Genomic DNA, 23156 nt, shown 5'->3' with positions numbered 1-23156 from the left:
GCTTCTTGAATGCAGTCTGATGAGGAAGATACTCAGTTATAAAGTTCTACAAATTTGGGCTGACAAGATGAGTATTAGCAGCTGACATTGTGAATGGTAAAAATAAAATTATTTTTTATCAATAAAAGGATCTTTAGTGTGAGCCCATTGAAAAAATGTTCTCAAAATGTCATTAAATCTTAAGAGTCCATCAATTAATTATCACTTTGTGCTCCTAATCCAGACAGACCAGATGAGGATGGATTCCAGAGAATAACAGAGGTAAAACTGTGTCAGTGTCACGTTACCCAGCCACTGAGGCAGGTGAGAACATGGAAGTTAATACATGATGCTGTTTAATTATAATCACTCGTTGAGTTACTCTCATGCCTTCATAATTTTTCCACTTTTCCCTGCTTCTCTAAGAAAAGTTTGGTCATTTTTACACAATCAATTAAAAAGTAGTACTGAAACATGTTATATGTCATGCACATACTTCTGTGTCCTGTTGCCTATCGTATTCTCGTTTAACTGCATGTGCCAGATAATGCCATCAAAAACTGATGGAGGCCTGTGGTGTCTCGTGCTTGTAATCCCAGCACTCTGGGAGGCCCAGATGGGTGGATCACTTGAGCCCAGGACTTCAACACCAGCCTGGGCAACATGATGAAATCCCATCTCTAAGAAAAATAAAAAAAAAAAAAAATAGCTGGGTGTGGTGATGTGCACCTGTAGTCCCAGCTACTCGGGAAACTGAGATGGGAGGATGGCTTCAGCCCAGGAGGTGGAGGTTGCATTGAGCCAAGATTGTGTCATTGCACCATAGCACTCCAGCCTGGGTGACATAGTAAGACCCTGTCTCTACAAAAAACAAACACCACACAACACACACACACACACACCCAAAAAAAGAAAAAAAAAGGCAACTCATGGAGTTTCCATAACATGTATCCCTGGCTGACACTATGGAGCATGGCCATCTTCATACTTTAATCAATCATACACATGTAGGATGACTGAGAAATCTATGTTTATTATTTAAATAATAGATATTTTGGTATTATTTGTTGCTCACAGAATAATAAGATAATCCTGGCTATAAATTCTTTCCTACTCACTTATATCTATGAGGACCTTATTCAATCAGTTGAAAGCCTGAATAGAAGAAAAAACTGACTTCTCCCCGAGAAGAGGGAATATTACCAGCAGGCAAACTTCAGGCTTGAGCTATAACATTGACTCCTTCTTGGATCCACAGCCTCTTGGCCCACCCTGCAGACTTTGGATTTGCCAGTCTCCAAAATCATCTGAGACATTTCTCAAGTCTCTTTTCAAATAAATTCATAGTTTAGTGGTTCTATTGCTATGATGAACCTTGACTAAGACGGGCATGAAATTTTCTTATTTCTTCTTGCAGATAAATAAGCAAGAGATGTAATTTTACGTATATTCCATGTTTGAATAGAATATCTTGTTGACATTTGCAGGGGAGTGAGGGCTCAGTGAGTGAATGTGGTTTTTTTGGAGTGCACAGAGTGGAGTCCGAGTGTCAACCACAATGGACAAAGTGAATGAACTCATTTATCCAGAGACCTGTTCTCTGTCCATTATTTCTTCCCTTCTCAGCACTTCCATAGATCTCATAGCCATCCTTTTGTTCTCCTCTGTCTTTGAACATCTGAAGTGACCTTTCATCCTAGTCTGATTTATCTCATGAAGTATTAATTGCAGCTGAGAGAAAACAGTAGGAATATTAGGTCCTGACAAGATACCAGAAAACCTGGGCCAATAGAAAACCTGAATGCACCACACACAATTTGTCACCAGAGTTGAGCATGTTGGCAGGCTCCATATTCTAACCTATGTTCTAAATTGTAGAAAAAATGAATTATTGTTGGATCTCTGTGTTTTCTCTGTAAACCTTATGTATCCTGCTTTCCTGCTTGAAGAGGAATCAAATGAAATATCTCCACCTTTGGGTCCATGGATATTTAACATTTTTTCTCTTCAAGAAAAGGAGCAAAATAAGAGTAAATATGGTTAGAGTCTGAATAATACTTAGGAAGAAAACAGAGAGGATATTTTAAAAAATCGTTTAAAATTTGTTAAAAATTTTACATAATTATTTCTTTTTTTTTTTTTTTTTGAGACAGAGTCTCACTCTATTGCCCAGGCTGGAGTGCAGTGGCATGATCTCGGCTCACTTCAACCTCCACCTCCCGGGTTCACGCAATTCTCCTTCCTCAGCCTCCTGAGTAGCTGGGATAACAGGCGTCTGCCATTACACCTGGCTAATTTTTATATTTTTCGTAGAGATGAGGTTTCACCATGTTGGTCAGGCTGGTCTCAAACTCCTGACCTCAAGCGATCCACCCGCCTTGGCCTCCCAAAGTGCTAGGATTACAGGGGTGAGCCACTGCAACTGTAATCATTATGTAATAATTACTAATGCCACATAATTATTACTAGTTAATTAGTAATATTAATTATAATAATTAATTGTAATTATTAATTGATTGCAATTATTAATAATACTAATTATTATAATTATTACTGCCACATAATTATTGCTAATGCCAGAAGAATATTTAAATTAAACTATGTGACACAGCAGTTATCTTTACAGCAAGAATAGAACAGAAATGTGACATCAAGATATTCAATTCAGTTAAAATTAGATTAATAGTTATATATCTTCATATCTATTTAAATATTACTCCTTATATACGCCATATTCTAGTAAATCTGAGACAATAAAGAACAAAATGTAAAAGCCCCCTACCTGATTTCATGAAACTTAAAGCTGCGGGGGTATAGTGTGGAGGGGGTATGGGGTTACTGATGACGGGATTAAGTGATAACAGGCTGCCCACTGCAGTGCTCCCCATTGCCTTCTCCTTAGGCATTTTCATTTTCAAACTAAATACTCCTCTCTACCAGTGATCCTAGTTCCAGTGTGGACTTCCTGAGATGTCCCAGTAAGGGAAAGCTTAGAAGGGAGGCTATGGTACATGGACCACAGTTCAGCCTTTTGGACCAGTTTTGCATAGTAACCAGAAGAGAAGAGAGAGGAAGGCCTGGCCCTGCTCCGGGATGCAATAGATACTTTGGAAAAGACAACAGCAGGAAGTTGGAGAGTTCTTTGAAAGTTAACAGTTGAACTTCTATCACTGTAATAACGTGGTATTTCTTTTTTTTTTTGAGACGGAGTCTCGCTCTGTCACCCAGGCTGGAGTGCAGTGGCGCGATCTCGGCTCACTGCAAGCTCCGCCTCCCGGGTGCACGCCATTCTCCTGCCTCAGCCTCTCCTAGTAGCTGGGACTACAGGCGCCCGCCACCGCGCCCGGCTAATTTTTTGTATTTTTAGTAGAGACGGGGTTTCACCGTGGTCTCGATCTCCTGACCTCGTGATCCGCCCACCTCGGCCTCCCAAAGTGCTGGGATTACAAGCGTGAGCCACCGCGCCCGGCCAATAACGTGGTATTTCTTTATCGCTCTCCAGATAAATTTTTTTCTTTTTTTTTTTTTTGAGATGGAGTCTCGCTCTGTCACCCAGGCTGAAGTGCAGTGGCGCGATCTCTGCTCACTGCAAGCTCCACCTCCCGGGTTCACGCCATTTTGCTGCCTCAGCCTCCCGAATAGCTGGGACCACAGGTGCCCGCCACCACGCCCGGCTAATTTTTTATTTTATTTTATTTTAGTAGAGATGGGTTTTCACCGTGTTAGCCAGGATGGTCTCGATCTCCTGACGTCATGATCCACCCGCCTCGGCCTCCCAAAGTGCTGGGATTACAGGCATGAGCCACCGCGTCTGGCCCTCTCCAGAAAAATTTCTAGCATCCTGTCCTCTCTGGGTTTCAGAGTCTTAATGATATGACATCTCTCCTACCTGCAGCTCCTTTTCTGTTCGTAGGTCCTATAAGATTTTTAAGTCCAGACCAGAAATCTACTGCAATTCTCTAAAAATCATTAACTTTGTTCTTCCTTCTCTTTGGGCCATATCTGTCACCCAGAAGCAGAACTCAGCTTGTGAGATCAGGAGCAAGAGGAGCACATTGGAAGAATTTCGAAAAAGGGCACCTTTTCTAATTTTTAATACTTGGCTGGGTTAATCTGAAACTATGTCAGAAGAAGTGGCATGATAACAAGATCCTGAGACTCAAGAGAAAAGGGAGATTGAGTGGGAATGCCTCTAGTTCCCATGGCTCCTCCTGTGAACAGCACAGCTACACAGCCGGCTGATTCATTCAGAGGGCGGGACTCACCAGGCCCTACGTGGAGAAATGCCATTGGCCCATAGTTTCTCTTTCACTTTCCTGCCCTGGGTGTGAGCAAGAATTTCCCGCAGTTCCTCTAGGAAAATTCCTGTGTGCAGATCAGGCCCGTGGATTGGTGAGTGAATCCTAACCATGTCTTCCCTGGCCTGCCTTCACTCTTCTCCCCAGAATCACTGCTTCTGCACTGGTGTCTGAAGGTGTATTGAGTGATTTTGTGGAGGGCAGAAGTAGGAAGTCTTTGGGAGAAAACTGAATTTACCTTGGTGAGTTTAACTTATCTGAAAAGCTGTGCGGGGATGGGGAGAAGACACAGTTCACAGACTTCCTGCTGCCAGAGCTGACTGAGGGGAACAGAGCCCCCTGGCGGGCAGGCAGATTTGAAAGAAGGGAGAGCTTTAAAGTGAAGGGCTTTGTTTCCTGGAAGGCTGGTTATTTTTCCATGCTGACTCTCTCCCCATCCCCTCCCTATTCTATAATTTTTAATTGAAGTTTGCTGTAGAGAGCCAGAATTCTCTTTCAGTATCTTCTCCTAACAAGGGCAAAGACAGGGGCCTTGGAATCCTAATGATTTAATGCCTATTAGTGTACTAATGTAGTGTTTCTGCGTAAATCTACAGGTCAGTTCTCATCACCTTGGCCGGTCTCTGTGACATCAGCCTTGATGGTGTGACAGCTGTCCAGCTCTGTAGTCCTGTCATTGTCACTGGTAAACGGAGTTCTTTCCCTAGTTCATATTGGTTACAAAGATAATGGGAAAAAAGGCAAGCAGGTTTTATTTCTTGCTAGGAATGGAGAATAAGAGAGCACCTTCTCTAAAGCCCCCTCCCCCAAAACAGTGGAAAGCATTGGCTTTAAAAGAACTGTGTATGGGGAGAGAAAGGAGTGTTAGCCTACAGGGTGGAACTCCCGTTGTGCCACCTCTGTTTATAAACACATGTCTTCATACTGTGTCCGGAATTGGTGGATTCTTGGTCTCACTGACTTCAAGAATGAAGCCGCGGACCCTTGCGGTGTTACAGTTCTTAAAGGCGGCGTGTCCGCAGTTTGTTCCTTCTGATGTTCGGATGTGTTCAGAGTTTCTTCTTTCTGGTGGGTTCACGGTCTGGCTGGCTCAGGAGTGAAGCTGCAGACCTTCACAGTGAGTGTTACAGCTCATAAAGGCAGTGTGCACCCAAAGAGTGAGCAGTAGCAAGATTTATTACAAAGAGCGAAAGAACAAAGCTTCCACAGCATGAAAGGGGACTGGAGCAGGTTGCCACTGCTGGCTCCGGCAGCCTACTTTTATTCTCTTATCTGGCCCCACCCACATCCTGCTGATTGGTCCATTTTACAGAGAGCCGAGTGGTCTGTTTTGACAGGGCGCTGATTGGTGTGTTTATAATCCCTGAGCTAGACACAAAAGTTCTCCACATCCCCACTAGATTAGCTAGATACAGAGTGTAGACACAAAGATTCTCCACCTCCCCACCAGACTAGCTAGAAACAGAGTGTCGATTGGTGCATTCACAAACCCTTAGCTAGACACAGGGTGCTGATTGGTGTGTTTACAAACCTTGAGCTAAATACAGACATCTAGCTCGATTGGTGTATTTACAATCCCTTAGCTAGACTTAAAGGTTCTCCAAGTCCCCACCAGAGTAGCTAGATACAGACTGTTGATTGGTGCGTTCCCAAACCCTGAGCTAGACACAGGGTGCTGATTGGTGCATTTACAATCCCTTAGCTAGACATAAAGGTTCTGCAAGTCCCTCCCAGACTCGGGAGCCCCACTGGCTTCACCCAGTGGATGCTGCACCAGGGCGGCAGGTGGAGCTGCCTGCCAGTCTCATGCCATGCGCCTGCACCCCTCAGCCCTTGGTGGTCAATGGGACTGGGCACCGTGGAGCAGGGGGCGGCGCTCGTCTGGGAGGCTGGGGTGGCACAGAAGCCCATGGAATGGGGGAGGCTCAGGCATGGCCGGCTGCAGGTCCCGACCCCTGCCCCAACGGGAGGCAGCTAAGGCCTGGCGAGTAATTGAGCACAACAACTGCTGGCCCAGGTGCTAAGCCCCTCACTGCCCGGGGGTCGGCCGGCCACTCCGAGTGCGAGGCCCGCCAAGCCCACGCCCACCCAGAACTCCAGCTGGCCCGCAAGCGCTGCGTGCAGCTCTGGTTCCCCCTCTCGCCTGTCCCTCCACACCTCCCTGCAAGCTGAGGGAGCCATCTCCGGCCTCAGCCAGCCCAGAAAGGGGTTCCCACAGTGCAGCGGTGGGCTGAAGGGCTCCTCAAGTGCCGCCAAAGTGGGAGCCCAGGCAGAGGAGGCGCCCAGAGCGAGTGAGGGCTGCAAGGGCTGCCAGCACGCTGTCACCTCTCAATACAACCCAGGCACAAAAAAGGGTGGAGATTTTCTTGTTTGGTGTCGAGGGGGGGTAATTTAACACTCTAGTGATATGTTAATGATCTAAAGGCAATTAGGGATTGTCAGTTCCAGTTTATACGCTGGTTTGGAGGTCTAATTTCCCCCTTGGATCTGGTCAGGGGTCAAGATCTGGACCATGCTGGGCAGTCTGGCTTCTTTAAGCAACTTTATCTATAAATAAAGGGAATAAATAAAAACGTTAAGAAAAATAACTTTCCCAGTTATTTCATCAGGGCTTCCCTGGTGACAGCATCTGTTTGCCTCTACTAGGGCACCAAGTCCAGACTCAGGGAACTACTGGATTTTCTTAAAAATCATTAACCTTGCTCCTCCCTCTCCTTGGGCCGTATCTGTCCCCCAAAAGCAGAGCTTAGTCGTGAGATACGAAGAGCAGGAGAAGCATGTGGAAAGAATACCCAGAGGCGGCACCTTTTCTAACTTTTAATAAACAAAATGAGTACTTGTGTAAACCAAAAATAAAATTCTGTAGCCCCCAGCCACCTGAATGGACTTTCTCCTCAGCCAGGCTGCTCTTAAAATGTAACCTGAAAGACTGATTCAGGCCATGACAGGAAGTGGGGGTCAGACATGACTCATTCTCCAGCACGAACTTCAACATAGATTCTAAGTCTGGTAAGAAACATTTCAATCTATTCTCTCTGAAGCCTGCTACCCGAAGGCTGCATCTGCACAATAAGAACTTTGGTCTCCATAGTTGCTTATCTGAACCTAAACATTTCCTTTCTTTTGATCCCAGGTCTTTAGATAAAGACAATCGTCAACCAGAGTCTTTCTTAAATGTATTTGATTGAAGTCTCTTGTCTCCTTAAAATATATGAAACCAAGCTACGCCCCAACCAGCTTAGACACATGTTCTTAGGATCTCCTGAGGGCTCTGTCATAGGGCATCGTCACTCATATTTGGCACAGAATAAATCTCTTTAAAATATTTTACAGAGTTTGACTCTTTTCATCGACACTTGGTTGATAATGATATCAGATGTCAGAAGTGGTGTGATAACAGGATCCTGAGACACGTGAGAGAGGGAGTCTCTCTCATGGGGAGCCTCTGTATTCAATCCCAAATGTCCTTCCCATGGAAGGTATAGCTGCTGCACTTAAGCTAGTTCAAGCTTATATGGAAGACTCCAGGCAAAACTCTTTTCTCATCCCAACTTCCCTTCATCTGACCAAATCTTACTGCCTCAAGGTTGATTTTTGGAGATTTCACCTGTGCTTCATATTTCTTGTCCCTGCTTCTGGTGATAAATCAGTGCTTGGCACCCATCTTCTGAACTCATACAGAGTATCTTTCTCATGGCATTGTAAACCAAATAAACGAATGGAGGGGGGCCTCAATCAATTTGGATGTTTATTTTGCCAGGGTTGAGGACATGCCTAGGAAAAGGGAACACAAAATCACAGGAACATCATCTGTGATTCATGCTTTTTCCAAAGAGGGTTTGAGGAGTTCAGTATTTAAAGAAGAAAGAGAAAAGAAAAAAATGGAGGAGAGTCGATAAAAGAAGCAAAACGTTACATTCTTTTGAGGCTTTAGCTAGCGATGGCTGAATCCATAATTTACATGTTAAAGGAGGGCTTGGAGGAGTAATCAATTATGCACTGTCTCCCACTCAGTGAATCTGCATTTTTACACAAGATAAACAGAGTAGCAGAAACGGTCAAACATCCATTTGTCTCAGGTGAGCTGAGGGATGATTTATCCTCTGTCTTTGTCCCATACTAGTGAAGATAAGCTTGCTAATTGACATTGTCAGGGTGAAATTCAACAGATCTGTTTCAGAGTAAAGACCTTGGGGCCCACAAGAAATTTCCTTGTGAGCAAATTGTGAGGGAAGCCACCTGGGAGGTATGTGGCCTTCTATCTTTGCAGCTATCTATTTAGGAACAAAATATTATGGAAGGCAGTTTTGCGTGGCCCAATTCCCAAGCTTTAGTATTCCCTTTGACATAGTGAGTTTGGGGCCCCAGATTGTTATTTTCCTTTCACACTAGATATTTCAAGATTTTTAGAATTAATTCAATAATCTCCTTTTTTTTTTTTTATTTTGCTGGTATGATGGGGAGTACACCATTAAATGGTTGTGATATTGTGAAATACATTTGGTTTTCATCACTGTTTCCTAGCATACATCTCCTAAAATTCTTGAATCTGCAAAGTGGTAAGTGTCTTTTTGTATGATAATTAATCAGTTGATGGCTGGCAGCCCCTAGTAGCTTCAGGAAATGGGGGTCCTCTCCAGAAAGACTAACGCAGGAAATGAGGGTTGGGACTTTCAGCTCCACCCACCAACCTCTGGGGAGAAGAGAGAGGCTAAAGGTTAAGTCGTACTGGTAGCCAGTGATTTCATCAATTATATTAATGTAATGATGCCTCCATGAAAACCTAAAAGGACAGGGTTCAATGAGGTTCCAAATAGCGGAACACTTGGCGGTTTCTGAAGCCTAGTGTGCTTGCTGAGGGCAGGGAAGCTCCATGCCCCTTCTCTCATGCGTCAGCCTATGCATCCATCTGTATACTTTGTGATGTCCTTCATAATGAACCAGTATATATAAAGAGGAGAACCCTGATTTATAGCCAGTTAGTCAGAAGCACAGGTAAAACAACCTGAGGCTTGCAATTGGCATCAGAAGTTGGGGGGGCAGTCTGTGGGACCAAGCCTTCAGCCTGTGAAATCTGATGCTATCTCCAGATATAATGTCAGAATGGAATTAGAAGACACCCCGTTGGTGTTTGTGGCTGAAAGAATGCTTCCTTCTATTTTGGGGAAAAACCCTCACAAATTTGACCCCAGAAGTATTCTGTGTTGCTTGTTTACTGAGTGTATAGGCTATGCTGAGTTTCTGTGTTTCCTACACAGTACTATGGATACGGCTCTGACTGTAGGAACACCAGGTTTTTGGTCTTGCGCCAATAGGATTAATGACACGGACACACGTGGAGTGGTTTTAAGGAGCGAAAAGTTTAATAGGCAAGAAGGAAGGAAGGAATGGAAGGAAGGAAGGAAGGAAGGAAGAAAGAAAAAAAAACAGCTCCCCCATAGAGAGACAGGGGAAGGGGGGATCTGACAAAGAGAAAAACCTCATGTGCAGTGGAAAAGTGGCTGCTTATAGGAGGAGGCTGGAGGAGGTGGTGTCTGATTTGCATAGGGCTCAGGGGATTGGTTTGACCAGGCATGTCATTCACGTGGCTCGTGAAAAAACTAGCCCTCTCACCCTAGCCTTTCAGTATGCAAATGCAGGGCACCACAATGTTTTACACATGCGGGGATATCTGGTGGCAGCCATATTGCCTGGCACATGTTGGGGCAAGGAAGAAGATGGTGGGAATCACCATGTTTGGGTTGGACCCAGTTTCTAATGGCCAGTATTTGCATATTAAAGCTTGCTGGCCCAGCTCTAAGAGCCGGGGCTTTTCTGCTAGACAAGAAATGTTTCTGGAGCTGCTTTAAAACAAATGAAAACTTCCCAAGCACCCCTTTCCCTCTCTATATGCCTAAAACAATTTCTTAATAACTCCTACAACAGTATTAGATGATATTGCTTAGCAAATGAATCTCAGTACAATTTCATTTTCCCCACCTATGTATGAAAGGTGATGCCTTCCCATATAACATCAGTAATTTGCAGCTATATTATGCTTAGAGAAAGTTTTACCCCGGTCACAGGAGAAGAAAATTCTGTCTATAATGTATATTGCTTGGATTTTACAAAAACTTATTATTGTCTTATAATGTCTTTGTTGCTTGTCTTTAGCTGTCACCTCTAGGACATGTTGGGTTTGCATTCTCATGATCTCAGATGTCAGGAGAAGGTCCATGTGTAAGGTGCAGTCACCTGACATGTATGGCAGGTAGCTGACCTGAGAGATACCAGGCAGATAATCGTGTTCCCGTCTCAACCTCCCTGACTGCTGTGCGGCCCTCGGGTCACTGCTGAGGTAGTGGTGGGGTTAGCCGCATGTGTGGAAATTCTGGTTCGTCTGCATATTCCTCTTTCTATGTCTGTTATGGCATCAGTTACTTTGACATTGGATCCTTGTAATCTCACATGAAACATAATTTTCACAGCCGCATGGCAGAAGGCAGTCTCCGTTCCTCCCTCCCGTAGGCTCTTGATGCATCTCAGTGCTAGTGCAATTTTTAATGGAATAAAAGATAAATGGAGTCCTCACTCTCATGTTTGGATCACAACTTGAGTCATAAACAAGGCTAGACACTATCATATGATTTAAACCTTTGATCTTGCTATTTATCAGAGCCTGATACAGGCCAACGTCCCTGAAGCATAACACTATATGTCCTTGGCCCATTTTCAGTATCTGTACCACTGGATGGATTGCGCCTCCATCCCACCTTCATTCAGCCTTGTTCTTTATGGCCTTCACAGATGATGGGAGGAGTGTAGGTCTGAATTTATCTCCATATAGCCTTTATAACATTTCTTTTCCTTTTTCAGAACAAGGGAAAGACTCATCAGCTGTCTCACAGTGAAGATCTTTGTTTTACCATGAACCCTTGACAGCCAGCAACACATCAGTATCTATTAAGGTCTTCTCTTACTTTGTTTTTAGCTTTACAGCTCCATTTACTTGGAACTCCTGACAGCCCTTGATCCTAGATTGAGGCCACAGGGTCGTTACTGAACCCAGGTCTATCAGTCAACATCTCTGAGCCACCACTCTGTGATACTTCCCTGACTGAACACCAGCAGCAGTTTCCAATCTGGTTTGCCATTTCCCTTGGGGGACATAACAGCCCTAAACTAGCCAGGTTCGTGTAGTTCAGCCAGGGTATGCAGGACAGAAGAACCATGTGGCACAGCTTCCTCAGATGAGTTCTCAGTGAGAGTCCCTAGGGTAGTACAGGAGGTATTATCTCTATCATCTGAGTTTTCTAAGAGATGAAACTGGCTGGATGTGTGTGAAACTGCTGTAGGTTAGATAAGCCTAGTACCCCAAAGGACTGATTATCTTGTGAAAGCTCATGAGAACAGTTCTCAGGGACTCAAAAGGGACATATCTGGTTTTGTGGTGGAAAATGAGGTCTGTTCCTACCAACTGGAATTTAAGATCTATATACAGCCTTCCTAGTCCAAATGTGCTTTATATATCAGCATATATTTACTCTCAATAGATTATTGTACTCTTACTATATACTTCTATTACAGAGTATATTATTATCAATAACAGCCTCATGTAGGCTAGCAAGACAGCTGACATTTCACTCTATTGTAACCCAATAAATTTCCTAGAAGAAAAGAATACTAGAAGGATAAGCCAGTATCATCTTTACAGGAGAAAAGAGCTCAAGCCTGATATTAACCCTTGGTCCCACATGTGTAGTCTAGTTCTCAGTACTGTTCCTTTTATCTCGATTTCTCTCTCACTCTCATTTGCTCTCCATTTCCTCCATCACCTTGTCCTGCAAGCTGTCAACAGCTCTCTCCTATATCCTAACTGATCTTCCCACTTGCACACTAGATCTGTCTAACCTTTCGCAACCCATGCTCAACGTTAATTGTGTCCTCACTTTCTTCTGCTGATTGAGAATGATAACTTTAATGGACGGTTGACACTAATAATTTTTCCTCGCCCTTGTTTTTTCTTTAGAGACGGAGTTTCGCTCTTGTTGCCCAGGCTGGAGTGCAATGGTGCAATCTCAGCTCACGCAACCTCTGCCTCCCGGGTTCAAGCGATTCTCCTGCCTCAGCCTCCCTAGTAGCTGGTATTACAGGCATGTGCCACCACGCCTGGCTAATTTTGTATTTATAGTAGAGGCGGGGTTTCTCTGTGTTGGTCAGGCTGGTCTTGAACTCCCGACCTCAGGTGATCTGCCCGCCTCGGCCTCCCAAAATGGTGGGATTACAGGTGTGAGCCACTGTGCCCAGCCTAATTTTTCCTCGCTCTTAAGAAAGAATTCCCAGATGTTATGTCATTTGGGATGTGTCACATTTTCTGGTCCCTGTAATACTAAAAGTCTAACAAGTCTGTGCACAGTAGGCACCATAATAGGTCTGTGCACAATAGGAAACTGGCAACTTAAAACGCTTAGATGTTGCATCTTCCATGAACAAGTTATTCATGTATGTAACTTCTTCTACTGATACATGTGCCCTATTCTCATCCTGCGTTTTCTCATATCACGCTTCAGTTAAACCTTTATGTTTTCAATTAGTAATTCTTGGATAACCCTTGGTTTGCTTCATTATTTGACTTCCCGAGAGCACTTACCTGTCTAGTAGTATTCATCACATCTGCTATTTCGTATATATATGGCTGATCATTTAGTTCACTATAAGTTTTTAGGTGAACGCCAAGTTTATAGTAGATTAAACACCATGTTGATCTTTGTCTTGATTTTGGTTCCGTTGCTAGCATATAATCAGTCTTCAACAATAATTTGTCAAATTGTGGCAGGCCAAGTTTCACTAACGCAGGCCTCCATAACAACTGTTTCAGCACTAACTGTTAGTTACTTTTTTTTTTATATTTTTTATTTTTTTTTCAGACAGAGCCTTGCTCTGTTGTCCAGGCTGGAATGTAGTGACATGATCTCGGCTCATTGCAACCCCCACCTCCCAGGTTGAAGCGATTCTCCTGCCTCAGCCACCCAAGTAGCTGGGATTACAGGCACCCGTCACCAAGCCCAGCTAATTTTTGTATTTTTAGTAGAGACAGAATTTCACCATGTTGGCCAGGCTGGTCTTGAACTCCCTGCCTCGGGTGATCTGCCTGCCTTGGCCTCCCAAAGTGCTAGGATTACAAGCATGAGCCACCACACCCAGCTGGTTAAGTTAAATATTAAAAGCTGAAGCCAGGCTCATGCCTGTAATCCCAGCACTTTGGGAGGCCGAGGCAGGTGGATCACAAGGTCAGGAGTTCGAGACCAGCCTGGCCAATATGGTGAAACCCCATCTCTACCAAAAAAAAACAAAAATTAGCCAGGTGTGGTGGTGCGTGCCTGTGGTCTCAGCTGCTCGGGAGGCTGCGGCAGAGGAGTCACTTGAACCTGGGAGGCGGAGGTTGCAGTGAGCCGAGATTGCGCCATTGCACTCCAGCCTGGGCAACAGAGCGAGACTCCGTCTCAAAAAAAAAGAAAAAAAAATATTAAAAGCTGATAGAGCCAGTGCCCTTATACAAAGGCTGGAATGTAACAGAAGCCCACCGAGAGTTTTGCCCAGGCCTTTCCTGGGCCTTGAAGCATGTCAAGATAACAAAGGAATCGATTAGGACCTGTTTAGGATTAAACAAGTTTTATGGGGGTCTGAAGGAACTCCCAGGCCTCCACAAACAAGTTTATTGGGGGTCTGAAGGAACTCCCCAAACCTTAATGATTTAGCAGGAGAGACAAAATAAGGGTAATTACCCCAGCACCTGGACCCATCTAGATTACGTAAATTTACTGAGGCGCCAGAGGAAGGTCTTTAAAACTCAGACCTTAGTTATAGATTAGAAGAAGTTAACTACTTATGCTTTTAGATGAATGCACACCTATACATAGAGATATAGCTTAGAAGGTATATAAGCTCTGGAAAACTTTGTAATTTTGAGTTGATCTGGCGATATTTTCCAGGCTTTATCCCTGTACGCAGAAATAAAAACTCCCTTTTTTCCCGGTAAATCTGCATCTCGTTATTGGGCCGTGAGAAGAAGCAGCCGACCCTCCGTTTGGTCCGGGAACAAAATCATCTCATCTAATATTTTGAGACTTCTCTGTCAAGACTGATACCCGTTTCCTCTGTGTTCCTAGTTTTCAAGTCTCCAACATGTGTGATCCACTGAGTATTTTTCTATCATCACTCTCTACACCATGTCTATACCTTCAGGCTCCAATAAATGTCCTTGGCAAACTTTCAGGATGAGAGTCCCCAGAACCTCCCAGCTGTTGTGGATTCCTCTACTTCCACACCCCAATTGCTCTGAGTATTAATTGGATATATGCCATTATCTCCATTTGTCATTGATTAACCAAAAGAGTAGCAAAGAGGCCAGTGAAAGAGGACCCTGAATACGGGGTCATCTCAGGTCACCATATTGAAGGTAAATAAATTTTGTAAATCAATTATTATGTCTATTTATACATTTGATGAAACAGTCATTCACTCTGCTGATAATAAGAGCAATCATTGCAAATGTACAGTGAGTGGTGAGATTTGTTACACTGCACATAAGGTAGTCAGAGCAGGTATTTTTGATAATATAACATGTAAGGAGAGAATTTAATAAAATCATACTAACATCAGAGAAACAGTTCATGCTGAGAGAAGAGCAAATGTGAAAGCCCTGAGGCATAAATGGTTTGGTGATTTTAATATCGAGGATGTGTTTTGGCATGGGAAAGAAAAGCCAGGAGAGATGATGGGTCACACAAAGATCTTGGTAGAAAAGACCTCAGTCTGTTTTCTATTCATTGAAAGTAAAGAAAAATGATAACCAATGCACAGATAAGAACAGAATTTGTCATATGACATGAACTGGGAGTAAAGTATTTAAGGTGATTATGAAAAGCCCTTATTACCAGGTAACTAAACACCTTTTCTTATTTCTCCCCGTTTTTTTTGTCTTTAATTATTTTCATCCTGCCCATTTTCTAATTGTGCACAATCAATATCCTTTCTATTTCTACCTTTCTTACTTAGTCCCATTTTAACCTTCCCAATCACGCAGGGATCTGTGAACAAGAGGAACCTCAGCAGCCAGGACAGGCAGGAGCAGTGGAGTAGCTACTATGGCTTCTGGAATCCTGGTTAATGTAAAGGAGGAGGTGACCTGCCCCATCTGCCTGGAACTCCTGACACAACCCCTGAGTCTGGACTGCGGCCACAGCTTCTGCCAAGCATGCCTCACTGCAAACCACAAAACGTCCATGCCAGACGAAGGAGAGAGAAGCTGCCCTGTGTGCCGGATCAGTTACCAGCATAAGAACATACGGCCTAATCGGCATGTAGCTAACATAGTGGAGAAGCTCAGGGAGGTCAAGTTGAGCCCAGAGGAGGGGCAGAAGGTTGATCACTGTGCACGCCATGGAGAGAAACTTCTACTCTTCTGTCGGGAGGACAGGAAGGTCATTTGCTGGCTTTGTGAGCGGTCTCAGGAGCACCGTGGTCACCACACGTTCCTCACGGAGGAGGTTGCCCAGGAGTACCAAGTAAGAGACTGGGATGGAGGGAAGAGAGGGCAGAAAATGGGACCAGATGGAAAATTTTCACTTTGCCTTTGACATTAATTGCCTTGTCATGATAGACCTGAGGCCTGGGATTATTTTTTTCATGCTATGCTTAACTTCTGAGGATTTAAGGACATTTTTTTGCATTTCACCCAATTACAGGAGAATAATCCTAGAGTATATATTCCTGGCCAGGAGTAAATATTTTGTACCTTGGGTTAGATGGGTAGAGATTTGGTGTCCAAGAAAAGCTCTGATTACCCCTTTCAGCAGGAGAGTAACGAGTGGGTTGAGATGTAAGTTCTTTCCTTGCTGCAGGATCGGTTTTTTCTTCTAGGACAAAAAGAATCAGTCTACTCATGGTGAGGAGGTGGGGAGGTCTATTACCTGAGATGTAGGGAGCACATTCACCAATGTAAGTTTTCTTCCAAGTCATGGATTCTCATTGCCATTCTCACAGTTTCTGCAAATTTGTTTCTTCTGAGATCAACCTGATTTATTTCATGTTTATACTCTATGTAGGTGCTGGGAAACCTCATAGCTTGACTATGGTGTGATTCCTTTCTCACAGATGAAGCTCCAGGCAGCTCTGCAGATGCTGAGGCAGAAGCAGCAGGAAGCTGAAGAGTTGGAAGCTGACATCAGAGAAGAGAAAGCTTCCTGGAAGGCAAGAGGATGTGGTTCCCGAAGGAGTTAGCTAGAAATCTGGGCAGGACCATGGGAAGGAGCTTTCTTCCTCTTTATTCCCTGACACTTGATAAGTCCAGAAGTCATTTGATTAGTCCTCTTCATCCTTTCCCTGATGGGGTGTGGTGGCTGGGGAGTGAATATGTCACATTGAACACAGTAGGGAGCTATTTACTTGAAGGATCTCTCTGGTGAGGATGGCTAGTGAATCCTGCATTCTATTTTTGTGCTACCTTTTGAGTCCGTGACTACCTGGGGAAGACATTTGGCAATGGCTCATGATCCTGTCCTCAGTGTTCAACTTTTGGCAGGGAGTTTGAACTTGGGCTGAGAAGTAATACAGGCAGGCATGAGTGTCCTGCATAGCTGTGTGAAAGGTAAGCTACATCAAGGTAACCCATTTTGATGCAGGATGAACCTCAAGGTCATTGTTTTAAAATGTCATGAAGGAAAAGAAATAGGACAAATCAGCTTTCCTAAGACCTACTCTCCTGCTACTATGTCCCCTCCTTGTGAGAACTCTCCAAAAGAAACAGCTCTTTTTCTGGCTAACAGCCTCTGCCTGGTAGACTAAGTGCCCCTTTCTCTTTTCTTATCTCTGAAGACTCAAATACAGTATGACAAAACCAACATCTTGGCAGATTTTGAGCAACTGAGACACATCCTGGACTGGGTGGAGAGCAATGAGCTGCAAAACCTGGAGAAGGAGGAGAAAGACGTTCTGAAAAGGCTTATGAAGTCTGAAATTGAGATGGTGCAGCAGACCCAGTCCGTGAGAGAGCTCATCTCAGATCTGGAGCATCGGCTGCAGGGGTCAGTGATGGAGCTGCTTCAGGTAAAAAGTGGAAAGAAGCCTGAGCACTGAGATTAAAGAAAAGTGAAGGCTATTTCCTTTTCTGTGTTGCTGTGCTCTTTCAAATATTAACAATGTTCTCTGCAGGACCACTTTTCTGAATCAATTGCTGAAGTTATAGGAATAATTGAATGTAGAAGTAGCAAGAGATAATCCCATTTTTATTAATTTATCCAGAGCAGTAGAAAAATTTGGCATAGTAGAGATGATCAATTAGCTCTAGTCATGTTTGATAGGTTCCTGTGCTCTGTATTCTAGTGTTGAGACTTATCAGTGCAGCTTTTCATTGCTCAGCTTAGCCACTGGCAAACAAATACACGTCAAAATACCAGATGCTTTTTATTTTTTTCCTTCATGGAATTAATTGAGACTTTTTCCTCTTTTTTAATTTTCTGAAAAAAATTAAATAACTGCTATCATTTCTTCTTTATATGCTCAATAGAATTCACTAGTAAAGGCTGGGCATGGTGGCTCACGCCTGTAATCCCAGCACTTTGGGAGGCCCAGGCAGGCCGATCAGGAGGTCAGGAGATTGAGACAATCCTGGCTAACACGGTGAAACCCCATCTCTACTAAAAATACAAAAAATTAGCCTGGCGTGGTGGCGGGCGCCTGTAATCCCAGCTACTTGGGAGGCTGAGGCAGGAGAATAGTGTGAACCCAGGAGGCGGAGCTTGCAGTGAGCCAAGATCGCGCCACTGCACTCCAGCCTGGGCAACAGTGCGAGACTCCATCCCAAAAAAAAAAAAAAACTGCTCTCATCCCAATTTTCAAGAATACAATACATTGTTAACTATAATTGCCACATTGTGCAATAGATCTCTTAAAGATAGTCATCTTTTCATTCTGAAGTTGGTATCCTTTTACCAATATCGGCCTCAACTCTCCCTACACCCCAGCTCCTGGAACCCCCTCTTCCACTCTCTACTTTTATGAGCTCAACAATTTTTTTTTTTTTTTTTTTTGAGACGGAGTCTCGCTCTGTCACCCAGGCTGGAGTGCAGTGGCGCAATCCCGGCTCACTGCAAGCTCCGCCTCCTGGGTTCACGCCATTCTCCTGCCTCAGCCTCTCCGAGTAGCTGGGACTACAGGCGCCCGCCACCACGCCCAGCTAATTTTTTGTATTTTTAGTAGAGACGGGGTTTCACCATGGTCTCGATCTCCTGACCTTGTGATCCGCCCGCCTCGGCCTCCCAAAGTGCTGGGATTACAAGTGTGAGCCACCGTGCCCAGCCTGGAGCTCAACAATTTTTTACATCTACATACTAAGTGATATTATACAGTGTTTGTCTTTCTGTTCCTGACTTGCTTTACTTAAAGTCCTTCATGGTGTGAGATAGTCTTCTGCATATGGCTATCCAGTTGTTCCAACACAACTGAGAATGGTCCTACCACTGAGGGCAACCTGGCATTTAGATGGCCCGTAGACTGAGTCCACTGCACAGTTCTAAAGCCTAGGCTGTGAGATACGGCCTGGAGGCTTATCCATAGATACCGGTCTGGAGTCTGGTGCCTTGAGACCTGCCAGGCTGGGTTTTACTAGGTTGAGCCCAGTGTTAGGGTCTGAGGTAACGTTTGGTGCTCATTTTCCCCTCTTCCTCCTTGTGGAGGGTACCTCTCACATGCTATGCTGCCTGGAGTTGTAAGAGGGGTGAAAGGGAAAATGTAAAACTGTCCTTCCTACATTCTTCCATGAGTCTTTTTCTTCTTTCCGTGCTATACCCAGATGCTGTAAGCTCCCACCCTATTTCTTAGTTCTGGTGAGGTGTTTTAGTTCTTGGATGGTTGTTTAAATTGTTTTTTGGGGGAGACAACTGCTAGAGACTCCTATGATACTATTTTGCTGACATCCATCTGCAATTCCTTTCATTTCTATCTACAGCACACACACTTATGTCTCCTTTTTTATTCCTGATTTTGGTGATTTGTTTTCTCTCCCTTTTTTTGTCCTTTTAGTTATATTTGGTCAATTTTGTTAACTTTTACGAAGTTAAAAAGGCTTTTTGCTACATTGATTTTATCTTTTCTTAAACTTTCTGTATCGTTTCTGCTCTGATCTTTATTATTTCATCTTTTTCATTGAGTTTTTTGTTGTTCCTTTTCTAATTTCCTAAGGTGAAATCTTAGATATTGTGAAATCTTCTTTTTTTCTGATACAGTGTTTAATAAATGAATTGCTTTAACTGTATTTCATACATTTTAATTTTTGAGTTTTCATTCGGCTCAATGTATTTTCTAATTTTCTTTGTGGTTTTTTGGTTTACTCTTGGGTTATTCAGAAAAGTAGTGTTTAATTTTAAAGCATTTAAGAATTTTTTAAATGTTTCTTCTGCTGTGGATTTCAAATCCCATTCCTTGGTAATCTGATAACTTGTTTTATCATTTGTTAATGTATTGAAACTTATGGTATGGAACATTACATGAGCAGGAAAATATTTTATATGCATTTGAAAAGAATATGTATTCTGCATTCATTTGGTGAAATAATCTAAAGATGTCCATTAGGTCAAGCTAACTGATAGTGTTGTCTTCTATATCCTTTATGGTTTTTATTCTAGCTTTTCTATTAATTACTGAGAGTAAATTATTGAAATCTTCACCAGTTGTTATTGAGTTGTCTGTTTTCCTTTTCTTAATTCTTTATATATTGTTTTCAGTATTTTGAAGCTCTGTTGTTAGGTGAAGATACACTAATATTGTTATTTCTTCTTGACATATTGAACCTTTTTATCATTATGAAATATTCCTGTTATTCTCACATAGCATTTCTTGCCTTAAAGTATCTTTGGTCTAATATTAATATATCTACTTGAGTTGTCTTATGGTTACTGCTTGCATAGTATATATATTTTTATTTCTACTTTGGGTTTATTTATGCTTTGAATCTAATATATGCTCTCCTATAGGTAGTGATAACTGAATCTTCTTCTTTACCCAGTCTGTCTGACAGTCTCTGACTTTTCATTTGGGTTTTCATTATAACATTTAATGCAATTATTGATAGGGTTTTACTTAAATTTACCATTTTGCTATTTGTTTTCTATATTTCTCCTGTCTTTTTTGATGTTGTTATTTTCTGCATCCTTAACTGGCTTCTTCTGTGTTAAATAAATATTTTCCAATGTAGATTTTTAGTTTTTCTCTTTCCCAGCTGTATGACATTAGTACTCTTCCTAGTGCTTGCTCTAATGATTACAGTATGCATCTTGTCCTATCACAGCCACCTTCTGATTAATAGTAACTTAATTCCAGTAAAATACAGAAAATTCCCTTCAATATTGCTTCATTTTCTTCATCTTTGGTTATCATTTTGTCATATATCTCACAAAAATTAGCTGGGCATGGTGGCACGTGCCTGTAATCCCACCTACTTGAGAAACTGAGGCAGGAGAATCGCTTGAACCTGGGAGGCAGAGGTTACAGTGAGTCGAGATGGCACCACTGCACTCCAGCCTGGGCAAGAGAGTCAGACTCTGTCTCAAAAAGAGAAAGGAAAAAACATTTTTTCTCCATCTTCCAGCAACAAATTCTCTCAGTCTTCATCTGAGAATATTTTTTTCTTCATATTTGAAGAAAATTTTTGCTTTACGTGGAGTTTGGAGTTGACAGTTTCTTTTAGTGCTTTCAATAAATCAGTCTAGTCTTTTCTCTCATCTACTATTTCAGATGAGAAGTCAGCTATTAATCATGTTGAAAGCATTCCTTATATAATGATTAATTTTTTTCTTGCTGCTTTAATTTTTTCTTTGCTTTGATTATAGCCTTTGGAAGTTTTTCTATGATATGTGGGTCTCATATTAGTTATTTAACTTAGGGTTCATTGAACATAGATTTATATATTAACATAGATGAAATATTAATTTTTATAGAATGTAAACAATTTTTCCCCAATTATTTTTTTCTACTTGAAAATGTAGCAACATACATGTAATAGGTCTTAAAACAGGTTTTAAACACCTTTTCCTCTCTTCTTTCCTTCTGGAAGATCTATTACATGTACATTGCTGCACTGTGACATCTGACATGCTCTTTTTATTTCTTAAGTCTTTTTTCCCTCTGTTCTTTAAATTAGAAAATTTTTATTGATTCAGCTTTTCAGGTTCAATGATCTTTTTGTGTGCTGTGGAGCACTTTTAGCGAATATTTCATTATTGTTATTTTACTTAAAATTTTCAGAATTTTTATTTCCTTATCATTTCTATCTCTCGAGCATATCTATTTTTTGAGTCATTGTTTTTATACTTCAATTCTTTAAGCATAGTTCTCCTTAGTTTTTTAACCTATTTGCAATAGTTGCTTTGAAGTCTTTATCTTCTAGCTCCAACATCTGGGGTCACTTGAGGATATTTTCTATTTATTGTTTTGGGGGTTTTTTGTGTGTGTGTGTGTTTTTTTTTAATCCCCCTGAGCTGTGGTATTCTATCTTGTTTTGTTTGTATGTGTACACATTTCTTTTGTAAATAACATATATATATATATATGTTAGACAGAGTCTCACTCTGTCGCCCATGCTAGTATGTAATGGTGCGATCTTGACTCACTATAGCCTCAACATCCTGAACTCAAGCAATCCCCTCACCTCAGCCCCCAGAGTAGCTGGGACTACAGCTCTGCACTACCATGCTCACCTAATTTTTGTATTTTTTGTAGAGATGGGATTTCATCATGTTGCCCAGGCTGGTCTCAATCCACTTGCCTCAGCCTCCCAAAGTCCTGGGATTACAGGAATGAGCCACTGCAGCTGGCCAAAACATACATTTTTGTTACTTTGTTGTTTCTGAGAATTCCCATCCTCTAGTCTCTACCCAGCAAGAACTGTTTCTGTATCTTCATTTAGTTACTTCCCCGTGGTTGCTAATGTCTCTGCTGTGTTTAAAGAAAGCTAAAATATAATTTTTAAGTGTGGCATCCTAGCTTTGCCATGTGTGTCCATGTATCTTTGGTTTGCCTCTAATCTCGAATAGAAGTTATGTTCAATCCCCTCAAGGTAGTATGCCTTCTGTCGTCTCCTGGTGAATCTATGCTTGGGTAAGTGAGATTGCCCAAATTAATTCAAAGTTAAGGCTGTTTAAAAATCTGCCACAATTTACTCACTGACATGTTGTTTCACTTATCCTTTCCATACCTGTGTGTCTTTAGCATGGCCAGGGTTGCATATAACTTACTCCTAGTTAAGTTAATATATGTAATTCCTGTTGTTTCCAGCCACAGTGCAGTAGTGCTTTTAAGATGGGCATCTGGGCTGGGCGCAGTGGCTCATGCCTGTAATCCTAGCACTTTGGGAGGCCGAGGCGGGTGGATCATGAGGTCAGGAGATTGAGACCATCCTGGCTAACACGATGAAACACCATCTCTACTAAAAATACAAAAAAAAAAAAAAAAAAATTAGCTGGGCATGGTGGCGGGAGCCTGTAGTCCCAGCTACTCGGGAGGCTGAAACAGGAGAATGGCGTGAACCCAGGAGGCAGAGCTTGCAGTGAGCCGAGATTGCGCCACTGCACCCCAGCCTGGGTGACAGACCGAGACTCCATCTCAAAAAAAAAAAAAAAAAGATGGGCATCTGATCCAACACAGACAAATGCCATGCAAGCATAAAAGTTTTTTATGTTAAAACTTAGAAGTTCTCCTTTCTACTGGGGTTTATATCAGGAGAGTTACATTTCCTTCGTGTACACAGAATAAACTCAATGTAGAGGAATACGTAGAATTTGGAGCGGGACATTGATCACATTTTTGTTTTTTGTTTTCAGATGAAGTCTCACTCTGTTGCCCAGG

General features: G+C 42.5%; 1 protein-coding gene across 5 annotated transcripts in view; it reads left to right on the top strand.

Moving 5' to 3' along the window:
• The first annotated feature begins 4277 nt into the window (after window positions 1-4277).
• Window positions 4278-23156, top strand: part of TRIM5 (tripartite motif containing 5) — a 39545-nt gene continuing 20666 nt past the window's right edge. For 3 of the 5 annotated variants that reach the window (XM_030828611.1, XM_030828610.1, XM_030828607.1), the window contains exons 1-4: window positions 4278-4371; window positions 15343-15823; window positions 16413-16508; window positions 17133-17363. In XM_030828611.1, the coding sequence (XP_030684471.1) occupies window positions 15404-15823; window positions 16413-16508; window positions 17133-17363 (747 nt within the window). In that variant the 5' untranslated portion in view covers window positions 4278-4371; window positions 15343-15403. 5 annotated transcript variants of the gene reach the window in all.

The sequence above is a fragment of the Nomascus leucogenys genome, chromosome 15 (genome assembly GCF_006542625.1).
Source record: "Nomascus leucogenys isolate Asia chromosome 15, Asia_NLE_v1, whole genome shotgun sequence".
Lineage (NCBI taxonomy): Eukaryota > Metazoa > Chordata > Mammalia > Primates > Hylobatidae > Nomascus > Nomascus leucogenys.
Note: the sequence above shows the minus strand (reverse complement) of the source record. Positions and strands in the feature narration are given on the sequence as shown.